Genomic DNA, 20,711 nt, shown 5'->3' with positions numbered 1-20,711 from the left:
TAGGACAAAGGTCTCTCAAAGCTCCACCATCAAGAAGTGACTTTGACTAGACACACCACATGACCCAAAATACAAACCTTATAAGCAAGGACTGTAGCCCATAGCTCCACTCTCAAGACGTGGCCTCAACTGGACATGTAACTTGCCCCAACATACAATCCATTAAAGGGAAGACTTATCCGTAGCTCCACTCTCAAGAGGTGACGCTGACTGGGCTTGGAATGTGGCTTAATGAACAAACTACAAGGGGGTGACCATTGCCTAAAGCGTAGCATGGTCTAGTGGATAGAGCACGGGCCTAGGAGTCAGATGGACCGGGGTTCTAATACTGGCTCCGCCTCTTTCTGCTGGATGACTTTAGGCAAGTCGCTTAACTTCTCTGTGCCTCAGCTTCTTCATCTGTAAAGTGGAAATTAAGATTGTGAGCCCCATGTGGGACAGGGACTGTGTCCAATTGGATTAGGTTATATGCATCCCAGCACTCAATATAGTTCTGGGCACCCAGTTAGCATTTAACATAAAGCATAAAAAAGAGAGAAAAAAAGAGTGTGACCAACGTGCACTAAAGGCATAGGCCGCCCTCCTAACGGAGCTGGGCCCTGAAACAGAGTTGGAATTCCCTAAAACCTGAAGGAATCAGCAGTGACATGGGTAGATCTCTCCAGGGGTAACTCGGAGGGGTCAATTAGAACGAAATCATGAAGGGAAAACTTCTAGGCTCATTCTGGTCCCGCCACTTGGAGATCAGGGAAAGGAGTCAGAGATTTCCCAAGTAGAGTGTCAGACCGAATAAATGCTAAGCGATCCACTCAGCTGCACACATTCTAATCACTCCCTGAGGGAGGGGAGAAAGAGACAAGGGCACTGATAAAGGCTGCCTCAGCCTTGTTCTCCGTGCGAGTGAACACAGGCAAGCTGTCTTTTCACCACCTGGAGCATCAGAGATGGGTGAGTAGGATCGAGCCATCTCTCTGTCGATTGGATTCCAGGGTTCTAAATTACTCTGCTCAGAGGGAATTTCTGACTTTAATTGGGATTCAGAACCATTCCCCCTCACTCTTCCAGCTCCATATTCCTCAGAATTTCAGAGCAGCCTTCCATCACCTTCCATCTGAGGTTTCTAAACTGTAAATCCATCAGTCTATCGATGGTATTTATTAAGGGCCTACTGTGTGCAGAGCTGCGAACTAATCGGCTGGGAGAGTACAATACAACAGGATTAGCAGACAAGTTCTCTGCCCACAAGGATTTTATAATCTGTGGCACTTTCATGCCATTGTCTTGTAGTCTATTGCATTCTCCTAAGTGCCTAACACAGAGTTCTGCACCCACTAAGGACTTGATATCTTTTTTTATTAAAAAAAAAAGTTTTGTTAAGTGCTCAGAGCAGTTTCAGTTAAACCCTGCCATGGGACTGGGGAAAAGAACATGCCCCTGGGAACTGAGAGACCCTAGACTAACAATAATACTACTAATAATAATATCTGTGATATTTGCTAAGTGCTTACTATGTGTCAAACCCTGTTTTAGGCGGTGGGGTAGATAATATAAAAATAATTTGGAATTTGCTAAGTGCTTACTATGTGCCAAGTACTGTTCTAAGCACTGTATAGATACAAGGTAATCAGGTTATCCCACTTGGGGCTCACAGTTTTAATCCCCATTTTCCAGATGAGGCAACTGAGGCACAGAGAAGTAAAGTGACTTGCCCAAGGCCACACAGCTAATAAGTGCCAGAGCTGGGATTAGAACCCATAACCTATGACTCCCAAGCCCGGGCTCTTTCCACTCAGCCATACTGCTTCTCTACGCAAGCTAATCATATTGGACACAGTCCCTGTCTCACATGGGGCTTATTGGGAAGCAGCATCGATGTAGTGGATTACGGGCCTGGGAGTCAGTAGGTGATGGGTTCTAATCCCATCTCCACCACTGTTCTCCTGTGCGACCTTGGGCAAGACACCTCACTTCTCTATGCCTCAGTTACTTCACCTATAAAATGGGGATTGAGATTGGGAGCCTCACATGGGACAGGGACTGTGTCCGACCTGATTAGCTAGTATTCACCCCAGTGCTTAAGAAAGTGGTTAGGACATAGTAAGATCATGACAAGTACCATTTATCATTATTATTATTATCATCATTATCATTATTATTAATAATAATACCCATTTTACAGATGAGGTAACTGAGGCTCCATTTCACTTCTCTGAGAAGTGAAATAAGTTGCCCAAGGTCACATAGCAGGCAAATGGTGGCGCCAGAATTAGAACCCAGGTTCCCTGACTCCCAGGCCCAAGCTCTTTTCACAAGGTCATGCTGCTTCAAGTTCTCCCTCTGTCTCAGACTGTGAGCCCCTTGTGATACAGGGACTTTATCTGACCTGATCGATTTGACTACTCCAGGGCTTAGAACAGAGAAGCAACAGCATGGCCTAGTGGGTAGTGCACAGGCCTAGGAGTCAGAAGGTCATGGGTTCTAATCCTGGCTCTGCCACTTTTCTGTGTGACCTTGGACAAACGACTTCACTTCTCTATATCTCAGTTACCTTGTCGGTAAAATGGAGATTGAGATTGTGAGCCCCATGGGGGACAGGGACTCTATTCAATCTGATACCCTTTGCAGCGCATAGAATAGTGCTCAGTTCACCGGAAGTGCTTAACATATACCACAGATATTATTATTATTATTATTATTATTATTATTATGAGTGTTGGACACCTAGTAAGTGCTTAACAGATCTCATTGAAATAAATCAATACCACTGATTGACCGATTGATGGATCCACTAGTCTCTGGACCCTATCGTGTTGGCAAAATCATTTTCTTCATGAACCTTCATGGCAAATTCACTGACACACAGTAAGCGCTTAACAAACACAATTTTAAGAAAAGGTTAGAGGGAAGTGATGCAAGGCATAAGCTTAATTATTGTAAATTGCAAAGTGTGCTCTCTCCTATTTCTCTCTCCTTTCCTCTCTCTCTCTTCCTTCTTCCCAAGATGCTCCTCAGGAGGAAGTCTTCTCTTATTCTAGTTCCCATTTCAAGACAAAGAATGCTACCTGGCTTTCTTTTGGGATCATGATTCTGTTACAGATCAGCATCGGGGTCTGTGTAAATATATTTCTCCTCCTATTTTATGCTCACGTGGTCTCTGCCACTCACAAACTGAGCCCGTCCGATTTAGTCCTCTCCCAGCTGGTCTTAGCCAACACCATCATTCTCCTCACCTTTGGGGTCACGGAGACACTGTCTGCTTGGGGCCTGAAAAAATTCCTGGATGACGCTGGATGCAAAATCCTCATGTACTTGTACCGGGTGGCCCGGGGCCTGTCGATCTGCAGCACCTGCCTCCTGAGCGTCTTCCAGGCTGTTACCATCAGCCCCGGGACCTCCCGGTTGGCTCGGATCAAAGCCAGGTTACCCAGGTGCATCGTCCTCTCCTGCCTCTTGTCCTGGGGTCTCAATATGCTGATAGAGTTTGATACTCTGATGAACATAACATTCCCTCGGAACAGCAATAGCGTTCACATTATACTGGACCTCAAATATTGCACTAAAGTTAGTGACAATGTGGAAACCACCCTGCTTATAGCCATAGTTTTCTCCCTCCGTGACCTCGTCTTTGTGGGGCTCATGAGCTTGGCCAGTGGCTACATGGTGTTCATCCTGCACAGGCACCACCGTCGGGTCCGACACCTCCATGCGCCCAGACGGTCCACCAGGGCGATGCCCGAGGTCAGGGCGGCCAAAAGAGTGGTAGCCCTGGTCGCCCTCTACGTCCTCCTCTACGGGCGGCAGACCATCCTACTCAGCATTATAATGAACACGAGGGAGAATTCTCCTCTTCTGGTGAGGAGCCACACAGCGTTGGGATTCACCTTCTCAGCGGTGAGTCCATTCCTCATTATTTCCAGTGACAGGAGAATGAGGACATTCTGGAAAAAAGACTACCCTGTTTGCAGTATGGATAGGTAACAGGGGTCCATTGAAGCGGACCAATACGCCTACTGAATTCTCTGGGATGACTCTCTGCTCTAATCCACACTTCATTCTGCAGCCTGAATTTTTCTTCCAAACGTTCAGTCTGGCCTGGAACGTCCTCCCTCTTCATGTCTGACTGACGATCACTCTTCCCCCGCCTTCAAAGCCTTATCGAAGGTGCATCTCCTCCAAGAGATCTTCCCCAATTAGGTCCTATTTCCTCTTCTCCCGCTCCCTTCTGTGTTGCCTTTGCACTCGGGTTGGCTCCTCTCTCTCAGCCCATCACTTATATACATATCCATAATCTATTCATTCACATAAATGTCCGTCTCCTCTTCTAAACTGTAAGCTTGTTGTGGGCAGGGACCATGTCTACCACCTCCATTGTACTGTACCCTTCAATGCTTAGTACGGTGCTCTGTACACGGTAAGCGCTCAATATAGACTGATTTATTGATAGGGCCACATGGGGGAGACCTACGAACTTCCCCTGCAATCAACTCGACACTGGCAGTACTTTGTGGGCAAGGAAGGTGTCTACCAAATTTGTTGGATTGGACTCCAATTGCTTAGTATATTGTTCTTCACCCAGTCGGTGTTGGATAAATACCTCCGATCGATTGATCCATCTTTTTTTCTACCCATTCCTGTCAATGGGGACCAAGCTGAGATCCCTCCCTTGGAGCCTAAAGATTTCATCCTTCAGAAGCGAAGCCTGTCACTTCTCTCTCATAATGCCTTCCTGACTACCGATGAACTCGAAGTCCACCCACTCACTGACCAGAGTGAGAAGTAGCTTGGTAGACTGCACTTCCAGGATCAATCACCTAGAACACCTGAGATTTAGGTTTCTCTAACCAGCACAATTAGGAACCCTGAGTCAGTAAACTGAAAGCGTTAAACTATCTCCAGTAGTAGGATTTTCATTACAAGAAAATGAAACTCTAAAAAGTGAATCAAGAAAAGAAGTGCCACATGCTACCTGTACTTCAAGGAGTATGTTATGACAGCCATGCTTTCTAGTGAACATTTTATAATTGGTATCTTTTCCATTTAACTGCGATGCCTCACTGATGGACACACATTCTTAGTCTGCTTTCTGGTTTATATATTTGAATGTTCATTTAATCCTCAAGCTGAAAAACACTGACCACCCTTATATCTCTCCTCCTTCTCTTGCCCTTTTGCTCTTTGCTCTGGAAAGAGCAAAAAAAGCTAATAATAAAAATAGTCAACTGGAAAGAAAAATGAGACAATTTATCATATCTAAATTTGAGTTTGAAGATGGCTCAGCTGTTGCCTTCCTTACATGCAATGAAAATTTGTTTAAAAGCAGACTCAGGAAAGATAAAATATTGATGAAAACATTTAATAAATTGTACAGCTTACACGACAACTGGATGGCTTGCAATTTTATGACTCCCCCTCTCCAATGAAAGGCGAGGTCCATTTTTGTTATTTGAATTCCTTCAAAGCAAAGCACTGGTTGCGAATGAGTCTTTCCACCAACTCCTCTATTTGGCTTACTCTGGATATGACTGGAGGACAAATCTGTTTGTTGAAGGCCTGCCAAATTTCCTCTTCTGATTCATCACTGACATCTGTAATGTCCCTTTTCTATTTGACTGTACCTGGTTGGGAATTAATGGTGAGCAAATTATGAGAAGCAGCATGGCGTGGTGGATAGAGTATGGGTCTGGGAATCAGAAGGTCGTGGGTTCTAATCCCGGCCCCGTCACTTGTCTGCCAAGTGATCTTGGGCAAGTCACTTCACTTCTCTGGGCCTCAGTTGCTGCAACTGTAAAATAGGGATTGAGACTGTGAGCCCCACATGGGACAGTGACTGTGCCCAATTTGATTGGCTTGTATCCACTCTGACGCTTAGTACAGTGCCTGGCACATAGTAAGCGCTTAACAAATTCCACCGTAATTATTACCTGCTCGGCCCACCATGCCTGCTTCTCTCTTTGGTGGGAGGGGCGAGGTGGAGCAGAAGCTGGGGAAAAGGGGAAGAGGAAAGGACCACTCATTTCTAAGCAAGTTGCCCAGAGCTCCTGAAAACTACCCAGACTTCCATGCTGCAGGAAACAGTCTCCTGCTGCTCCACAAATCCACTGAATCTTGCTTAACGTGGCTCCCAGCATTCTGAGCTGAAGGTTTTGTCCTTGATGTGAAAAGTCCTCATTTTTTTCCCTCCACAAGAATTCCAAAGAAACACACACTGAACAGAGTTTGACATTTGTAGATGTGAGGGATTAGCAAAATTAGCAGATTTAACAGTTGATCCCGTGTTTCCATAATATCCCTCTTCATTATTATTATTGTCACCTTATTCATTAAGGACTTTTTTCTGGTACTTGTAAAACATTTACGACGTGTCAAGCACTGGGGTAAATACAAGTTTCTAAGGTTGGACACAGTCTCTGTCCCACGTGGGGCTCACAGTCAAAATTGGAAGGAGGAGGACTTCATCTCTATTTTACAGAGAAGTGAAGTGACTTGACCAAAGTGATGCAGCAGATAAATAATAGAACTGGGATTAGAACTAACTCCATAAGAAAGAGCGGGGCCTAGCAAATAGACTACGGGCTTGGGACATGGAAGGACCTGATAATCCTAGTTCCACTTGCCTGTTGGGTGACCCTGGGCAGGTCACTTCACTTCTCTGACCCTCATTTCCCTTATCTGTGAAATGGGATTTAAAACTGTGAGCCCCATGTGGGACATGGGCAATGTCCAACCTGAGTACCTTATATCTACCCCAGCGCTTAGTATGGTGCCTGGCACATAGAAAAACTTTAAAAATACGATTAAAAACATCCCCCAAACTGTTGTACTGTACTGTCCCACATGTTCAGTACAGTGCTTGCACATAGTAACCAATCAACACATATTATTGATTGATTGGCTGACTGAAATGGGCTGGCTGCAGGCTTTCAGCATGATGGAGGGAAGGGAATACTTCTTGAAAAAAACCCAAAATTAAATATTTGATCATACTGAGAGGACTATTAAGTGGTGGAATAATTAGTCGTTGAACAAACCCTGACAATAAACTGGAACAGAGAGTAGAGAAATAAGCTTCTTGATTACGGAGATCATAACTACCAACTCACTGTAATAATAATAATAATAATGTTGGTATTTGTTAAGCGCTTACTATGTGCAGAGCACTGTTCTAAGCGCTGGGGTAAGCACAGGGGAATCAGGTTGTCCCACGCGGGGCTCACAGTCTTAATCCCCATTTTACAGATGAGGGAACTGAGGCACAGAGAAGTTAAGTGACTTGCCCACAGTCACACAGCTGACAAGTAGCAGAGCTGGGATTCGAACTCATGATCCCTGACTCCAAAGCCCATGCTCTTTCCACTGCGCCACGCTGCTTCTCAGTACTGTACTCTCTCGGGAGTTTGGTAGGGCAGCCTGAACACTGTAATCGCTCAATAAATGCCAGATAGACTGTTCATTCATTCATTCAATATTATTTATTGAGCGCTTACTATGTGCAGAGCACTGTACTAAGCGCTTGAAATGTACAAGTCGGCAAGAAATAGAGACAGTCCCTGCTCTCTGACGGGCTTCCAGTCTAATCGGGGGAGACAGGCAGACAAGAACAATGGCAATAAATAGAGTCAAGGGGAAGAATATCTCATAAAAACAATGGCAAATAAATAGAATCAGGGTGATGTACATCTCATTAAACAAAATAAATAGGGTGATGAAGATATATACAGTTGAGCGGACGAGTACAGTGCTGAGGGGGTGGGACGGGAGAGGGGGAGGAGTAGAGGGAAAGGGGGGAGAAGAGGGTTTAACTGCGGAGAAGTGAAGGGGGGGTAGAGGGAGCAGAGGGAAAAAAGGGGAGCTCAGTCTGGGAAGACCTCTTGGAGGAGGTGAGCTTTAAGTAAGGATTTGAAGAGGGGAAGAGAATTAGATTGTCGGAGTTGAGGAGGGAGGGCATTCCAGGACCGTGGGAGGACGTGGCCCAGGGGTCGACGGCGGGATAGGCGAGACCGAGGGACGGTGAGGAGGTGGGCGGCAGAGGATCGGAGTGTGCGGGATGGGCAGTGGAAAGAGAGGAGGGAGGAGAGGTATGAGGGGGCAAGGTGATGGAGAGCCTTGAAGCCTAGAGTGAGGAGTTTTTGTTTTGAGCGGAGGTTGATAGGCAACCACTGGAGGTGTTTAAGAAGGGGAGTGACATGCCCAGAGCGTTTTTGCAGGAAGATGAGCCGGGCAGCGGAGTGAAGAATAGACTGGAGCGGGGCGAGAGAGGAGGAAGGGAGATCAGAGAGAAGGCTGACACAGTAGTCTAGCCGGGATATAACGAGAGCCTGTAGCAGTAAGGTAGCCGTTTGGGTGGCGAGGAAAGGGCGGATCTTGGCGATATTGTAAAGGTGAAACCGGCAGGTCTCGGTAACGGATCGGATGTGTGGGGTGAACGAGAGAGCCGAGTCACAGGTGACACCGAAGTTGCGGGCCTGAGACACTGGAAGGATGGTCGTACCCTCCACGGTGATAGGGAAGTCTGGGAGAGGACCGGGCTTGGGAGGGAAGATGAGGAGCTCAGTGTTGCTCATGTTGAGTTTTAGGTGGCGGGCCGACATCCAGGTGGAGACGTCCCGGAGGCAGGAGGAGAAGCGAGCCTGAAGGGAGGGGGAGAAGACAGGGGCAGACATGTAGATCTGGGTGTCATCTGCGTAGAGATGGTAGTTGAAGCCGTGAGAGTGAATGAGTTCACCAAGGGAGTGAGTGTAGATGGAGAACAAAAGAGGGCCAAGAACTGACCCTTGAGGAACTCCAACAGTTAAAGGATGGGAGGGGGAGGAGGCGCCTGCGAAAGAGACCGAGAATGACCGGCCAGAGAGATAAGATGAGAACCAGGAGAGGACGGAGTCCGTGAAGCCAAGGTGAGATAAGGTGTGGAGGAGGACGGGATGGTCGACAGTGTCAAAGGCAGCTGAGAGGTCAGTCCCCATTCTAGGAACCCCTAGAAACTCATTTGTGTCTATGAGGTCTGCAAACAGGTTTTGCGGAGGGTTTCACATTTGTAAATGAGTGGGATTAGCAGAATTTAGCTCACTGCCTAAGAAGAAATTGCTTTAAGGGAACCTAGGGGAGCTTCATCATTTTGTGGAAGCTGCAGCTCCACTCTCAACCCTGTAGGGTGGCAGGAGGATAGCGGGTCTGGAATCCAGGAGGGCTTTCTCTCCACACAGGGGTCCCTAAGAAGTTTCCTCTAGAGCAAAGTGGTTGGGAAGACCCAGGGATTTTTCCCACTTCCTGGCCGCAAGTGAAGCCGGAAGGAGATGCGGAGGGTTGTATTGACTCCGCACAGCTTCTGACCTAGACACTGCTATATTGTACGTATACAAACATTTAGGACAGTGCTCTGCCCACAGCAAAAATAATAATGAGAATGGTGACATTCGCTAAGCACTTACTAGGGGCCAAGGACTGTCCGAAATGCTGGAGAAGATATAGTGTAATCAGGTCTGACATGGTCCCTATCCCCCACCGAGCTCCCAATCGAAGTAGGAGGGACAATAGGCATTGAAAGTCCATTGAAGGAAATTGAGGCAGAGAGAGGTTGAGAATCTCCTGGAAGTCTGTCCGCAGTCATTTCATTTACACAACCACCTTTGGGTATGAGTTTGCTGATATGTGATAAGGTTTGAATTTACGTGAAATTACTATGATTAGGGCCAGGTCGATCAACAGGCTGGGCCGAGCAGCAGGATCCTGGGCGTTTATTTTTATTAATGATGGGCATATATTTATAATTCTATTTGTTTATTTTGATGCTATTGACGCCTGTCTACTTGTTTTGTTTTGTTTTGTTTTCTGTCTTCCCCCTTTTAGACTGTGAGCCCATTATTGGGTAGGGTTTGTCTCTGTTGCCGAATTCCAAGTGCTTTCCAAGCGCTTGATTCAGTGCTCTGCATACAGTCAGCGCTCAATAAATTCGACTGAATGAATGAACTGAAGGCTTTTCCATCTTCTGCACATCAGTAGAGTTGCACTCTGGTATGAATTCGCTAATGTCTGTGAATCTGGGAGTGATGACTAAAAGCTTCTCCACACCTATTACATTCATAGGGTTTGTCTCTCATGTGAATTCTCTGATGGATCATAAAATCTAATTTATGATCTGACTCATGAAGGACCTATCAGGTAGTCCAGGCAGCCGATGGCCTGGGACAGATGAGTGGTGAGAGCATCATCCTGACCAAGGATACCTAATTACCTTCACAACATTGCCAAGATCCGCCCTTTCCACTCCATCCAAACTACTACCTCTATGATACATTCTGTCATCATATCCCGACTGGATTATTGCTTCAGCTTCCTCTCTGATCTTCCATCCGCCTGTCTCTCCCTGCTCCAATCTATTCTTCATTCCGCTTCCCGCATCATCTTTTTACAGAAACGCTCTGGGCATGTCACTCCCCTCCTCAAAAACCTCAAGTGGTTGCCTATCAACCTTCGCGCGAAACAAAAACTCCTCACTCTTGGCTTCAAAGCTACCCCTCTCCTTGCCCTCTCCCACCTCACCTCCCTTCTCTCCTTCTCCGGCTTAGCTCTCAAACCACTCTCCTCTGCGGCCGCTAACCTCTTCATTGGGTCTCGTTCTCTCCTGTCCAGCCATCGACCCCTGGCCCACATCCTACCGCTGACCTGGAAAGCCCTGTCTCCTCACATCTGCCAAACTAGCACACTTGCCCTCTTCAAAGCCCTACTGAAAGCTCACATTCTCCAGAAGGCCTTCCCAGACTGAGCCCTCCTTTTACCTCCGCCCCTCCTCCCCTCCTCAATGTCCCTACTCCCTCCCTCTGCTCTACCCCCTCCCTGCCCCCATAGCACTTGTATATTTTTGTATATATCATTTATTACTCTGTTTTATTAATGATGTGTATGTATCTATGATTCTATTTTATTTAATTCATTCAATAATATTTATCGAGCGCTTACTATGTGCAGAACACTGTACTAAGAGCTTGAAATGTAAAATTCGGCAACAGATAGAGACAATTCCTGCAAATAATGGGCTCACAGTTTAAATGGGGGATACAGAGAGCAAAGAAAAACAGAACAAAACAAAACAACATTATCAAGATAAATAAAATCATAGAAATATGCACGTCATTAACAAAATGAATATGGTAATAAATAATATATATAAATATACACAGTGCTGAGGGGTGATGGGGAAGAGCAGAGGGTGGGAGTGGGAATCGGTAACAGAGGAGGAGCAGAGGGAAAGGGGGGCTCAGTCTGGGAAGGTCTGAGGTCTGAGGAGAGCGTTAAAAGCCCGGAATAATTGGCGGGGGTGATGGACATGGACATCAATGAGGTTAGAAAAATAGTTTTGCCTGGCAGAGAAGAGGGCAGAGTTGAGGCTGGAAAAGGATAAATTTGAAGTAAATGAGGTTGACTTGGTGCTTAGACTTTCGCCAGCAGCCCTCAGCAGCTCTAGTGTAAGAGCGAAGGAGGCGGACAGAGGCAGAGATCCAGGGCTGCGGATTAGTGGAGCGAGAGAGGCTGAGGGAAAGGGGAGCGAAAGAGTTGAATTGAGTAGAGAAGGTGGAGTGGAGAGAAGTAATATGATCATCGAGAGTGGGAAGAAAGGATAGGGAGGCAAGGTAAGGTGTGAAACTTTGGGAGAGAAGGATGGGGTCAAGAGAGGGAAGGTCTCCGTGGGGGAGAAACACAGATTTGCAGGGGGAGGGAGTGTGAGAGAGGAGGCAAGTGAGAAGGTTATGGTCAGAGAGGGATTTCAGAGTTGGTGTGGTTGGAGATAGTGCAGTGGTGCAAAATGGTGAGATCGACGGTGTGTCCAAATTGGTTAGTGGGTGAGGTGTGGTGGAGCAGGAGGTTGGCAGAGTCAAGGAGTGATAGCAGGCGGGCGGCAGAGGAGTCACCGGATACATCCCATGTGGATGTGGATGTTGAGGTCTCCAAAGATCAGAGTGGGCAGGGAGAAGGAGAGAAGGAAGGTGAGAAAGGGGTCAAGGTGGTTAAAGAAGTTGGAGGTGGGACCAGGGAGGCGGTAGATAAGAGGGGGAGGGGGCCTTTCCCCGGGACTGGGCCCTGCGGACAGGATGACCACCTACCTCAGTTATGGTATAGCTGCACTTGTTCCAGCTGACTCATTTTCGATCTTTCTTCTCAGAAATATCACCGACCCATTGCCTTTGGGTGACTTGGCTCTTTCTAACGAATCCCTGCAGCTGAGTAACCTCCATGCTTTCTTTCCTCTTTCTCCCTCTCCCTTTCCTTGCACCTAATCGGGATAAACCTATTTTGACGTTAAGGATCTTTCTGACCTCTCCCCTTTTACATCTCACCCTAGCTGCTAACTTCCAGTCACATTCCTCATCTTTAGCTCCATCTGGAATCAGTACAGAGACAAACTGTGTCCCCTCTATCAAGGAGCATGACGTCGTGGAGAGAGTTTGGGTTCTAATCCCAACTCTTCCACCGCTCTGCTGTGTGACCTTGGGTAAATCACTTCTCTGGGCCTTAAATGTGAAATGAGGAATGAGTGCTGCGAGCCCCATGTGGGACGGGAACCCTCTAACCCCACTGCTGTGGCTGCATTCACCCCACATTTCAAAACGACGTCTGGCCCATAGTGCTTTTAACAAATTCCAGCTTCAAACCACTCAGTCACCTTCGTTTCACCTCCTCCCACGCGTCCCTACTGTTGAACAACAACATAGCCCAAACACTTTGCCCCTTCAGTGCTAACCTTCTCAGTGTATCCCTGTCTTCCCTTCACTTCTCTAATCATTTCGTAGGCGTAAAACCCAGATACACTGTTCCATTCCACCACTTAAGAAAAGGGAGTTTTAAGCCAATGCTTTCCAGCTTTAAACTCTCTGCACGACATCCACTTTTCCAAATATTTGATTTTCGCCTAATGCCCATTTATCTTATTCTTGTCCCCTTCCCACCCTCCTGGTGCCCAAATTGGTTTTTCGCTGCTAATTAGGTTTTGGTATCTGGACGATCAAGGATATCAATAGTCAAGCTTGAAAATCCATCGAGATCTCTCTGGGAGAGGGAAGGGACCAGGAGGGGCTGCCAGAGCTTGCCATATGTCCACTCCTGGGCAGAAAGGAAGGTGGTGACAAAAAAATCCCCCAAAAGGCGAAACAAAAAAACGGGAAGGCGATTCCATTTGTCTATCTTCTAAAGGAACCACTTCCTGGGACCCCATGGATATTAACAGTCAAACCCTGCATTGGTTTAAGAGGAAATCAAAACGCCAGTTACTTTTTCATTTCAGTTCTCGTTGCGGTTCTGAGGTTTTTAAGGTATGTTTTAAGCCCCCTGAACAGCTGGGTCCATTGCGGTTTTTCCTCAATTTTTTTTCCCCTGTGGGATCTATATAATTCTTCCCGTGGGGGACGTCTTGGGGTGGACAGCTGAAAACCGGGAGGGTCCCAGTCCCGTTCGGGTCTCACTATCCAAATCGGAAGGAATCAGATTTGATTCCCTACACCTTGGGAAAGAATATGGGATCGAGAAACTTTTAGGATTCTTTTATTCCTTTTTGGAATAATCAGCTAGCCCGTCACAGATCTCTTATTCCCTTCTGGGTCCCTTGGCATCCCTGAGCCTCCTTTTCGGAGCTTTCCAAGTGGGCTTCCCATGTCATTGGGCACCCAAGCAGGATTTTGGCAAATGAGTTAAAGGGTCCACCAGTTGCAAAATAGGTTTTTCGGGTGCCATGACTTCCAGGTGAGTTATTGTTGCCATCGGGTGCCCAAATGTGTTTTGGGTGACCACGGATGTCCATGGGTCCTTGTGGTGCCCATGGGGGAAAAAGTGAGGTTTCCATGACCACAGGGGACAAAACGTGTGTTTGGCGCCCCCTGCCTGGTCCTCAAATTAATCGGTCTTTTTTTGTGTGCGGCCCGCGGAGCTCAAAATATTTTTTTCGCTGCCTTCAAAGTCCTATGGAGATTCTGGTGCCTGAGCGTGACTAAATGGATGCCTGGGACCCCTAGGGGGGTGAGTGGAGTTTGGGTACTAATGGGGCCCAAGATGGTGTTCGCCCCCAGGGGTGCCCATATTTTTTCCCGTGCCCGAGAGGGTTCAAGGGGGTGTGTGGGGCCCATTGGTGCCCAAGTAGGTTTTCGGTTCCTTCGGGTGCCCAGTGGGGTTTGGGGGGTCTTATGGTGCACAGAAGGTTTGGTGCCCGGGGTTGTGCAAATGTGATTTTGGTGCCCGAATTGCCCATGTGGGATTTGGGCCCCCACGGGTACCCAAGAGGGTTAATGTTGCCCAGGGTTAATGATGTCCAAATTTGGTTTTGGGTGGCGCGGTTGCCCGGTGTTTGGTGAAGAGGGAAAAATCAGTGTTTCTGTCCCCCTTGTAAAACACTCACCCCCCTCCTAAAAACAAACAAATACCTCTCACCCTGCAAAAAATCCACCTCCCCGACTTAACAAGAGACCTTAGCCTATTAAGAACACCTTCATCTTTCTTAGAACCTCCACAAGCTATTCCCCCTGGAAAAAACAAAACCAAAACAAAGTCCGCCTCTTATAAAAAAAAAAACAAAACCCCTCTTCCCTGCAAAAAACACACAAGGCAAAAAACACACAGAAAAAAGCGACCTCCACATCTTAACAACAAAAAGCACACTTCGGGACTTGAACGTGGATGAGCAAATGGGATTTTGATGACCGCTGGTGCCCAAACTAATGTTTTGTGTCCGTGTTAGCACAACTGATTTTTTGGTTCCCACGGGTTGCAATTGGGTTTCCGAGGCCCAGGTTTGCCCAAAGAAGTGTTTGGTGCACCGATCCGGGGGGGGCGGGGGGGAGGGGAGTGTGGATTTTTGTTGTCCACAGGTGCCCAAAGTGGCGTTTGGTGCCCACAGGGGCACAAGTGATATTTTTTCATATCCGCTAGGGTAAGGAAACTGATATTTGTTGGCCCCTGGTGCCCATATTGATTTTTTGCTGGTCATTTGGTTTTGGTGACCGCACGATCAAGGGTATCAATACTCAAGCTGTCCAGAGGCACTTTGATTTCCTTGAAAATCCGTCGTGATCCCTCTGGGAGTGGGAAGAGACCAGGTGGGCTGCCCTAGCATGCTATGTGTCCACCCCTAGGCAGGAAAGAAGGTGCCCACTGGTCCTCACATGAATTTTTGTGTGTATGTCCGGCCGGGCGCAAAATATTTTTTTCAGTGCCCTCCAGGTCCAAGTGGGGTTCTGGTGCCTGGGGGCGGCTAAATGGGTGTTCGGGGCCCCAAGCGGGGCGAGTGGATTTTTGATTCTCATGGAGGCCCCAAAAGTATACTGGCATCCCCCGGGTGCCCAAATTTATTTTGGGTGCCTGAGAATGGCCAAGGGGGTGTTTGGCGTCCACCCCAGCATTTGCTTTCCAGGCCTGGCCTGGAACTCTTCTCTTTCCAGTTTTGGCCCCCCAGTCTTGGCCTTCCAAGCCTGGCTCCGAAACCTCATTCCAGTTCTGGCTCCCAGCCTTTGCCTTCCAGTCCTGGCCCCCAGCCTTTGCCTTCCAGGCCTGGCCTCGAACCCTACTCTTTCCAGTTTTGGTCCCCCAGCCTTTGGACCCGAACCCTTCTTGTTCTTGTTTTGCCCCCCTAGTCTTTGCCTTCCAGACCTGGCCCTTAACCCTTCTCCTTCCAGTTTTGGCCCAGTTCCCCCCCCGCCATTCTTTACCATCCAGACTGGCCCCCCGGCCTTTGCATTTCAGGCCTAGCTCCAAAAAAAGCCCTGCTCTTTCCAGTTTTGGCCTCCAGCTTTTGCCTTCCAGACTTGGCCCCGAACCCTCCTCTTTCCAGTTTTGGACCCACAGCCTTTGCCTTCCAGGCCTAGCCCCCCAGGCTTCGCATTCCAGGCCTGGCCCCAATACCCTTCTCATTCCAGTTTTGCAGGTCTGGTGCCAAACCCTTCTCCTTCCAGTTTGGGTCTCCTAGCCTTTGACTATCAGGACTGGGCCCCAGGCCCTTGCCTTCCTGGCTTGGCCCCAAACCCTTCTCTTTCGAGTTTTGGTCCCCCAGCCTTTGTCTTCTAGGCCTGGCACCGAACCCTTCTGTTTCCAGTTTTGGCCCCCCAGTCTTTGCCTTCCAGGCCTGCCCCAGATCCCTTCTCATTCCAGTTTCGGCCCCCCAGACTTTGATTCCAGGCTTGGCCCGAACCCTTATTGATCCAGTTTTGTCCCCTTAACCTTTACCCACCAGGACTGGCTCCCCAGCCTTTGCCTTCCAGGACTGTCCAGGACCCTTCTCTTTCGAGGTTTGCCCCCTCCCTCAGCCTTTGCCTTCGAGGGTTGGCCCAGAACCCATCTCGTTCCAGGTTTGGCCCCCCGGGCTTTGTTTTCCAGGCTTGGCCCCGAACCCTTCTTGATCCACTTTTGGCCCCTTAGCCTTTATCCACCAGGCCTGCCCCCCAGCCTTTACCTTCCAGGCCTGTCCAGAACCCTTCTCTTTCGAGTTTTAGCCCCCCAGCCTTTGCTTTCGAGGGTGGGCCCCGAACCCTTCTCGTTCCAATTTTGGCTCCTCAGCCTTTGCCTTCCAGGCTTGGCCCCCTGGGCTTTGCCTTCCTGGCCTGGTCCTGAACCCTTCTCTTTCGAGTTTTGGACCCCCAGCCTTTACCTTCCAGGCTTGGCCCCAGTCCCTTCTCGTTCCCTGTCTGCCCCCCAACCTTTTTCTTTCCAGGCCTGTTCCCGAACCCTTCTCTTTCCAGTTTGGGCCTCCCACCCTTTGCCTTTCAGATCTGGCCCCGAACCCTTTTTGTTCCAGGTTTGCCACTCCCCACCCAGCCTTTACATTTCAGGCCTGTTCCAGAACGCTTTTAGTTCCAGTTCTGGCCTCCCAGTCTTTGCATTCCAGGCTTGGCCCCGAACTCTTCTCGTTCCAGTTTTGCACCACCCCCCCAACCTTTGCCTTCCAGGCCTGGCCCATCAGCTTTTGAATTTCAGGTCTGGCCCGAACCTTCTCGTTCCAGTTTAGGGCCAACCTTTGCATTCCAGGCCTGGCGCGCCAGCCTTTACATAATAGGCCTGGCCCTGAACCCTACTAGTTACAGTTTTGCCCCCCACCCCCAGCGGTTGCCTTCTAGGCCTGTTCCTGAACCCTTCTCGTTCCAAGTTTCGCCTCCCAGCCTTTGCCTTGTAAGGATGGACCTGAACCCTTCCCTTTCCAGTTTGGGCCTCCCACCCTTTGCCTTTCAGACCTGGCCCCGAACCCTTTTTGTTCCAGGTTTGCCAATCCCCCACCCAGCCTTTACATTCCAGGCTTTTCCAGAACGCTTTTAGTTCCAGTTCTGGCCTCCCAGCCTTTGCCTTCCAAACCTGTCCCTGAACCCTTCTCTTACCAGTTTTGGCCTTCCAGACTTTGCTTTCCAGGGCTGGACCCGAACCCTTCTCTTCCAGGTTTGCCCCTCCCCAGCCTTACCCTCTCAGTCCTGGCCCAGAAACATTCGCGTTCCAGTTTTGGATCTTAGCCTTTGCCTTCCAGGCCGGGTCAACCTGCCTTTGCCTTCCAGATCTGGCCCTGAACCCTATTTGTTCCACTTTTGGCCCCCTCCAGTGTTTGCCTTCCAGGCCTTGCCCTGAACTCTTCTCGTTGCAGTTTTGTCCCCTGCCCCAGCCTTTGCCTTCCAGCCCTGGCTCAGAACCTTCCTGTTTCCAGGAGGGCTCCCCAGGCTTTGCCTTCCAGTCCTGGTCCAGAAACATTCGCATTCCAGTTTTGGCTACCAGCCTTGGAATTCAAAGCCTGGCCAACCAGCCTTTGCCTTCCAGGTCTGGCCCCGAACTCTACTTGTTCCAATTTTGCCCCCCGAGTCTTTGCCTTCCAGGCCAGGCCCAGAACCTCTCTCTTTCCAGGCGGGCACCCCAGCCTTCGACTTCCAGGCCTGGCCCCAAACTCTTCTCATTCCAATTTTGGCCCCAAAGATTTTGCATTCCAGACCTGGTGCCGAACGCTTCTCGTTCCAGTTTTGCCCTCCTAGGCTTTACCTTACAAACCTGGCCCCTTACCCTTCTCTTTCCAGTTTTGGCTCCCCAGCCTTTGCCTTCCAGACCTGGCCCCAAACCCTTCTTATTCTAGGTTTGGCCGCCGAACCTTTACCTTCCAAGTCTGTCCCTGAACCATTCCCCTTCCACTTTTGTCCCGCCAGCCTTTGCCTTTCAGTCCTGGCCCCACAGCCTTTGCAGTTCAGGCCTGACCCCGAATCCTCCTCGTTCCAGGTTTAGCCCTCCACGCTTTGCCTTCCAGGCCTGGCCCGGAAACCTTCTTTTTCCAGTTTTAGTCCCTGTGCCTTTGCCTTCCAGTCCTTGGTCCCCAGTCTTTGCCTTCCAAGCCTGGCCCCCGGCCTTTGCCTTCCAGGCCTGGCTCCGAACATTTCTCATTCCAGTTTTGGATTTTCAGCCTTTACTTTACAGGCCTGGCCCCGAACCCTTCTCCTTCCAATTTTGCCCGCCCCCCTCCAGCCTTTGCCTTGTAGGTCTGGCACCGAACCCTTTGTTCTCCAGTTTGGGCCTCCCAGTCTTTGCCTTGCAGGCCTGCCCCTGAAACCTTCTCATTCCAGTTTGGCCCCCACAGTCTTTGCCTTCTAGGCCTGGGCAGCCAGGCTTTGCCTTCCTGACCCGGCCCCACACCCTTCTCCTTCCAGGCCTGGCGCCCCTGCCTTTGCCTTCCATGCCTCGACCCGACTCCTTCTCGTTTCCGGCCTATACCCCCAGCCGCCCCCTTTCAGGCCTGGCCCCGAACCCTTCTCGTTCTGGTTTTGGCCCCGTAGCCTATGCATTTCTGGCCTGACCCCGAACCCTAGTCGTTCCAGTTTTGGCCCCCCAGCCTTTCTCTTCCAGGCATGGCCCCGAACCCTTCATGATCCAGTTTTGGCTCCTCAGCCTTTGCCCACCAGGTCTGGCACCTCACTGTTTGCCTTCCAGACCTGGCCCCGAATCTTTCCGTTTCTAGTTTTGGAATCCCAGCCTTTGCCTTCCAGGCCTGGCCCCGAATCCTTCTCGTTCCAGTTTTGTCCCACTGTCTTTAGCCTGAGGCCTAGCCCCCTAGCCTTTGCAATCCAGGTCTGGCCCCGAACACTTCTCTTTCCAGTTTTGCTTCCCCAGACTTTTCCTTCCATGCCTGGCCCTGAACTCTTCTCTTTCCAGTTTGGGCACCCCAGCCTTTCCTTTCCAGGCCTGGCCTGGAACCCTTCTCTTTCCAGTTTTACCACCCCAGCCTTTGCCTTCCATGCATTGCGCCCCATCCTTTGCCTTCCAGGTCTGGCCCCAAACCCTTCTTCTTCCAGCTTTGGCCTCCCAGCCTTTACTTTCCGGGCCTGGCCCCGAACCCTTCTCTTTCCAGTTTTGGCCCCCCAGCCTTGGCCTTCCAGGCCTGGCCCCAAATTTTTCTCGTTCCCATTTTCTCCCCACAGCCTTTACCTTCCTGTCCTGTTCCTCAATGCTTCTCGTTCCAGTTTTGGACCCCTAGTTTTGCCTTCCAGGTCTGGCCCCGAACCCTTCTCATTCCAACCTGCCCCCCCCACCCAGCCTTTGCCTTCCATGCCTGACCCTAAACGCTTCTCGTTCCAGTTTTGGCCACTCAGGCTTTGCATTACAGGCCAGGCCCCCCAACCTTTGGCTTCCAGGTCTCTACCCGAACCCTTCCTGTTCCACTTTTGGCCTTGCAGCATTTACCTTCCAGGCCTGGCCTCCAAGGCTTTGTCTTTCAGGCCGGTTCCCGAACACTTCTCTCTCCAATTTTGGCCGACCATCCTTTTCTTCCAGACCTGGCCCCGAACCCTACTCGTTCCAATTTTGGCTCCGTAGCCTTTGCCTTCCAATCTGGCCCCAAACCCTTCTCGTTACAGACCTGGCCCCGAAACTTTCTCTTTCTTGGCCTGGCCCCCCAGTCTTTGCCTTCCAGGACTGGTCCCTAATCCTTCTCTTTCCAGTTTTGCCCACCAATCTTTGCCTTCTAGGCCTGGCCCAGAACACTTATAGTTCAGGTTTTGGCCCACCAGCCTTTGCTTTGCAGGTCTGGGAGCGAACTCTTCTTCCAGCTTGAGCCTCCCAACCTTTGCCTTCCAGGCCTGGACCAAACCCTTTTCTTTCCTGTAATGGTCCCCTAGCCTTTGCCTTCCAGGACTTCCCCAAACCCTACTCGTTCCAGGTTTGCCCCCCGCCCCAGCCTTTGTCTTCCAGGCCTGTTTACAAACCCTATTATTCCACTTTTAGTCTCCCGGGCTTTGCCTTCCAGGCCGGGCCCCAAACCCTTCTCTTTTCACTATCGACATCTAAGCCTTTGCCTTAAAGGTCAGGCCTCCCAGCTTTCATCTTCCAGTTCTGTCCTTGAACCCTTCCTGTTCCCCTTTTACATTCCACACCTGGCCCCCCATCCTTTGCCATCCAGACCTGGCCCCCCAACCTTTGCCTTCCAGACCTGGTCCCCAACACTTCTCGTTACAGTTTTGGCCCCAGGCTTTGCCTTCCAGGCTCACACCAGATCCCTTCTTCTTCCAGTTTTGGCCCCCCGCCTTTGCCTTGCAGGTTTGGCCCCGAACGCTTTTCATTCCAGTTTTGCCCCACCAGCCTTTGCCTTTCACATGTGCACCCAAACCATTTTCGTTTGAGTTTGGGGCTCCCAGCCATTGCTTTGCCCGTTTGGCCCCAAACCATTTTTGTTCCAGATTGGTCCGCCCAGCCTTTATGATGCAGGTTTGGTCCCAAAAGCTGTTTGT

The 20,711-nt window shown here is 49.6% G+C and overlaps 1 protein-coding gene across 1 annotated transcript; it reads left to right on the top strand.

Annotated features, from left to right (window-relative positions):
* Positions 1–3,081: 3,081 nt before the first annotated feature.
* Positions 3,082–3,978, top strand: ORNANAV1R3077 (vomeronasal 1 receptor ornAnaV1R3077). Its single transcript, NM_001253469.1, has one exon. It carries the CDS (start codon positions 3,082–3,084, stop codon positions 3,976–3,978), a length of 897 nt encoding a protein of 298 aa, NP_001240398.1.
* The last annotated feature ends 16,733 nt before the right edge of the window (positions 3,979–20,711 follow it).

This window comes from Ornithorhynchus anatinus, unplaced genomic scaffold, assembly GCF_004115215.2.
Source record: "Ornithorhynchus anatinus isolate Pmale09 unplaced genomic scaffold, mOrnAna1.pri.v4 scaffold_462_arrow_ctg1, whole genome shotgun sequence".
Lineage (NCBI taxonomy): Eukaryota > Metazoa > Chordata > Mammalia > Monotremata > Ornithorhynchidae > Ornithorhynchus > Ornithorhynchus anatinus.
This window is presented reverse-complemented; position numbering and strand designations above follow the sequence as displayed.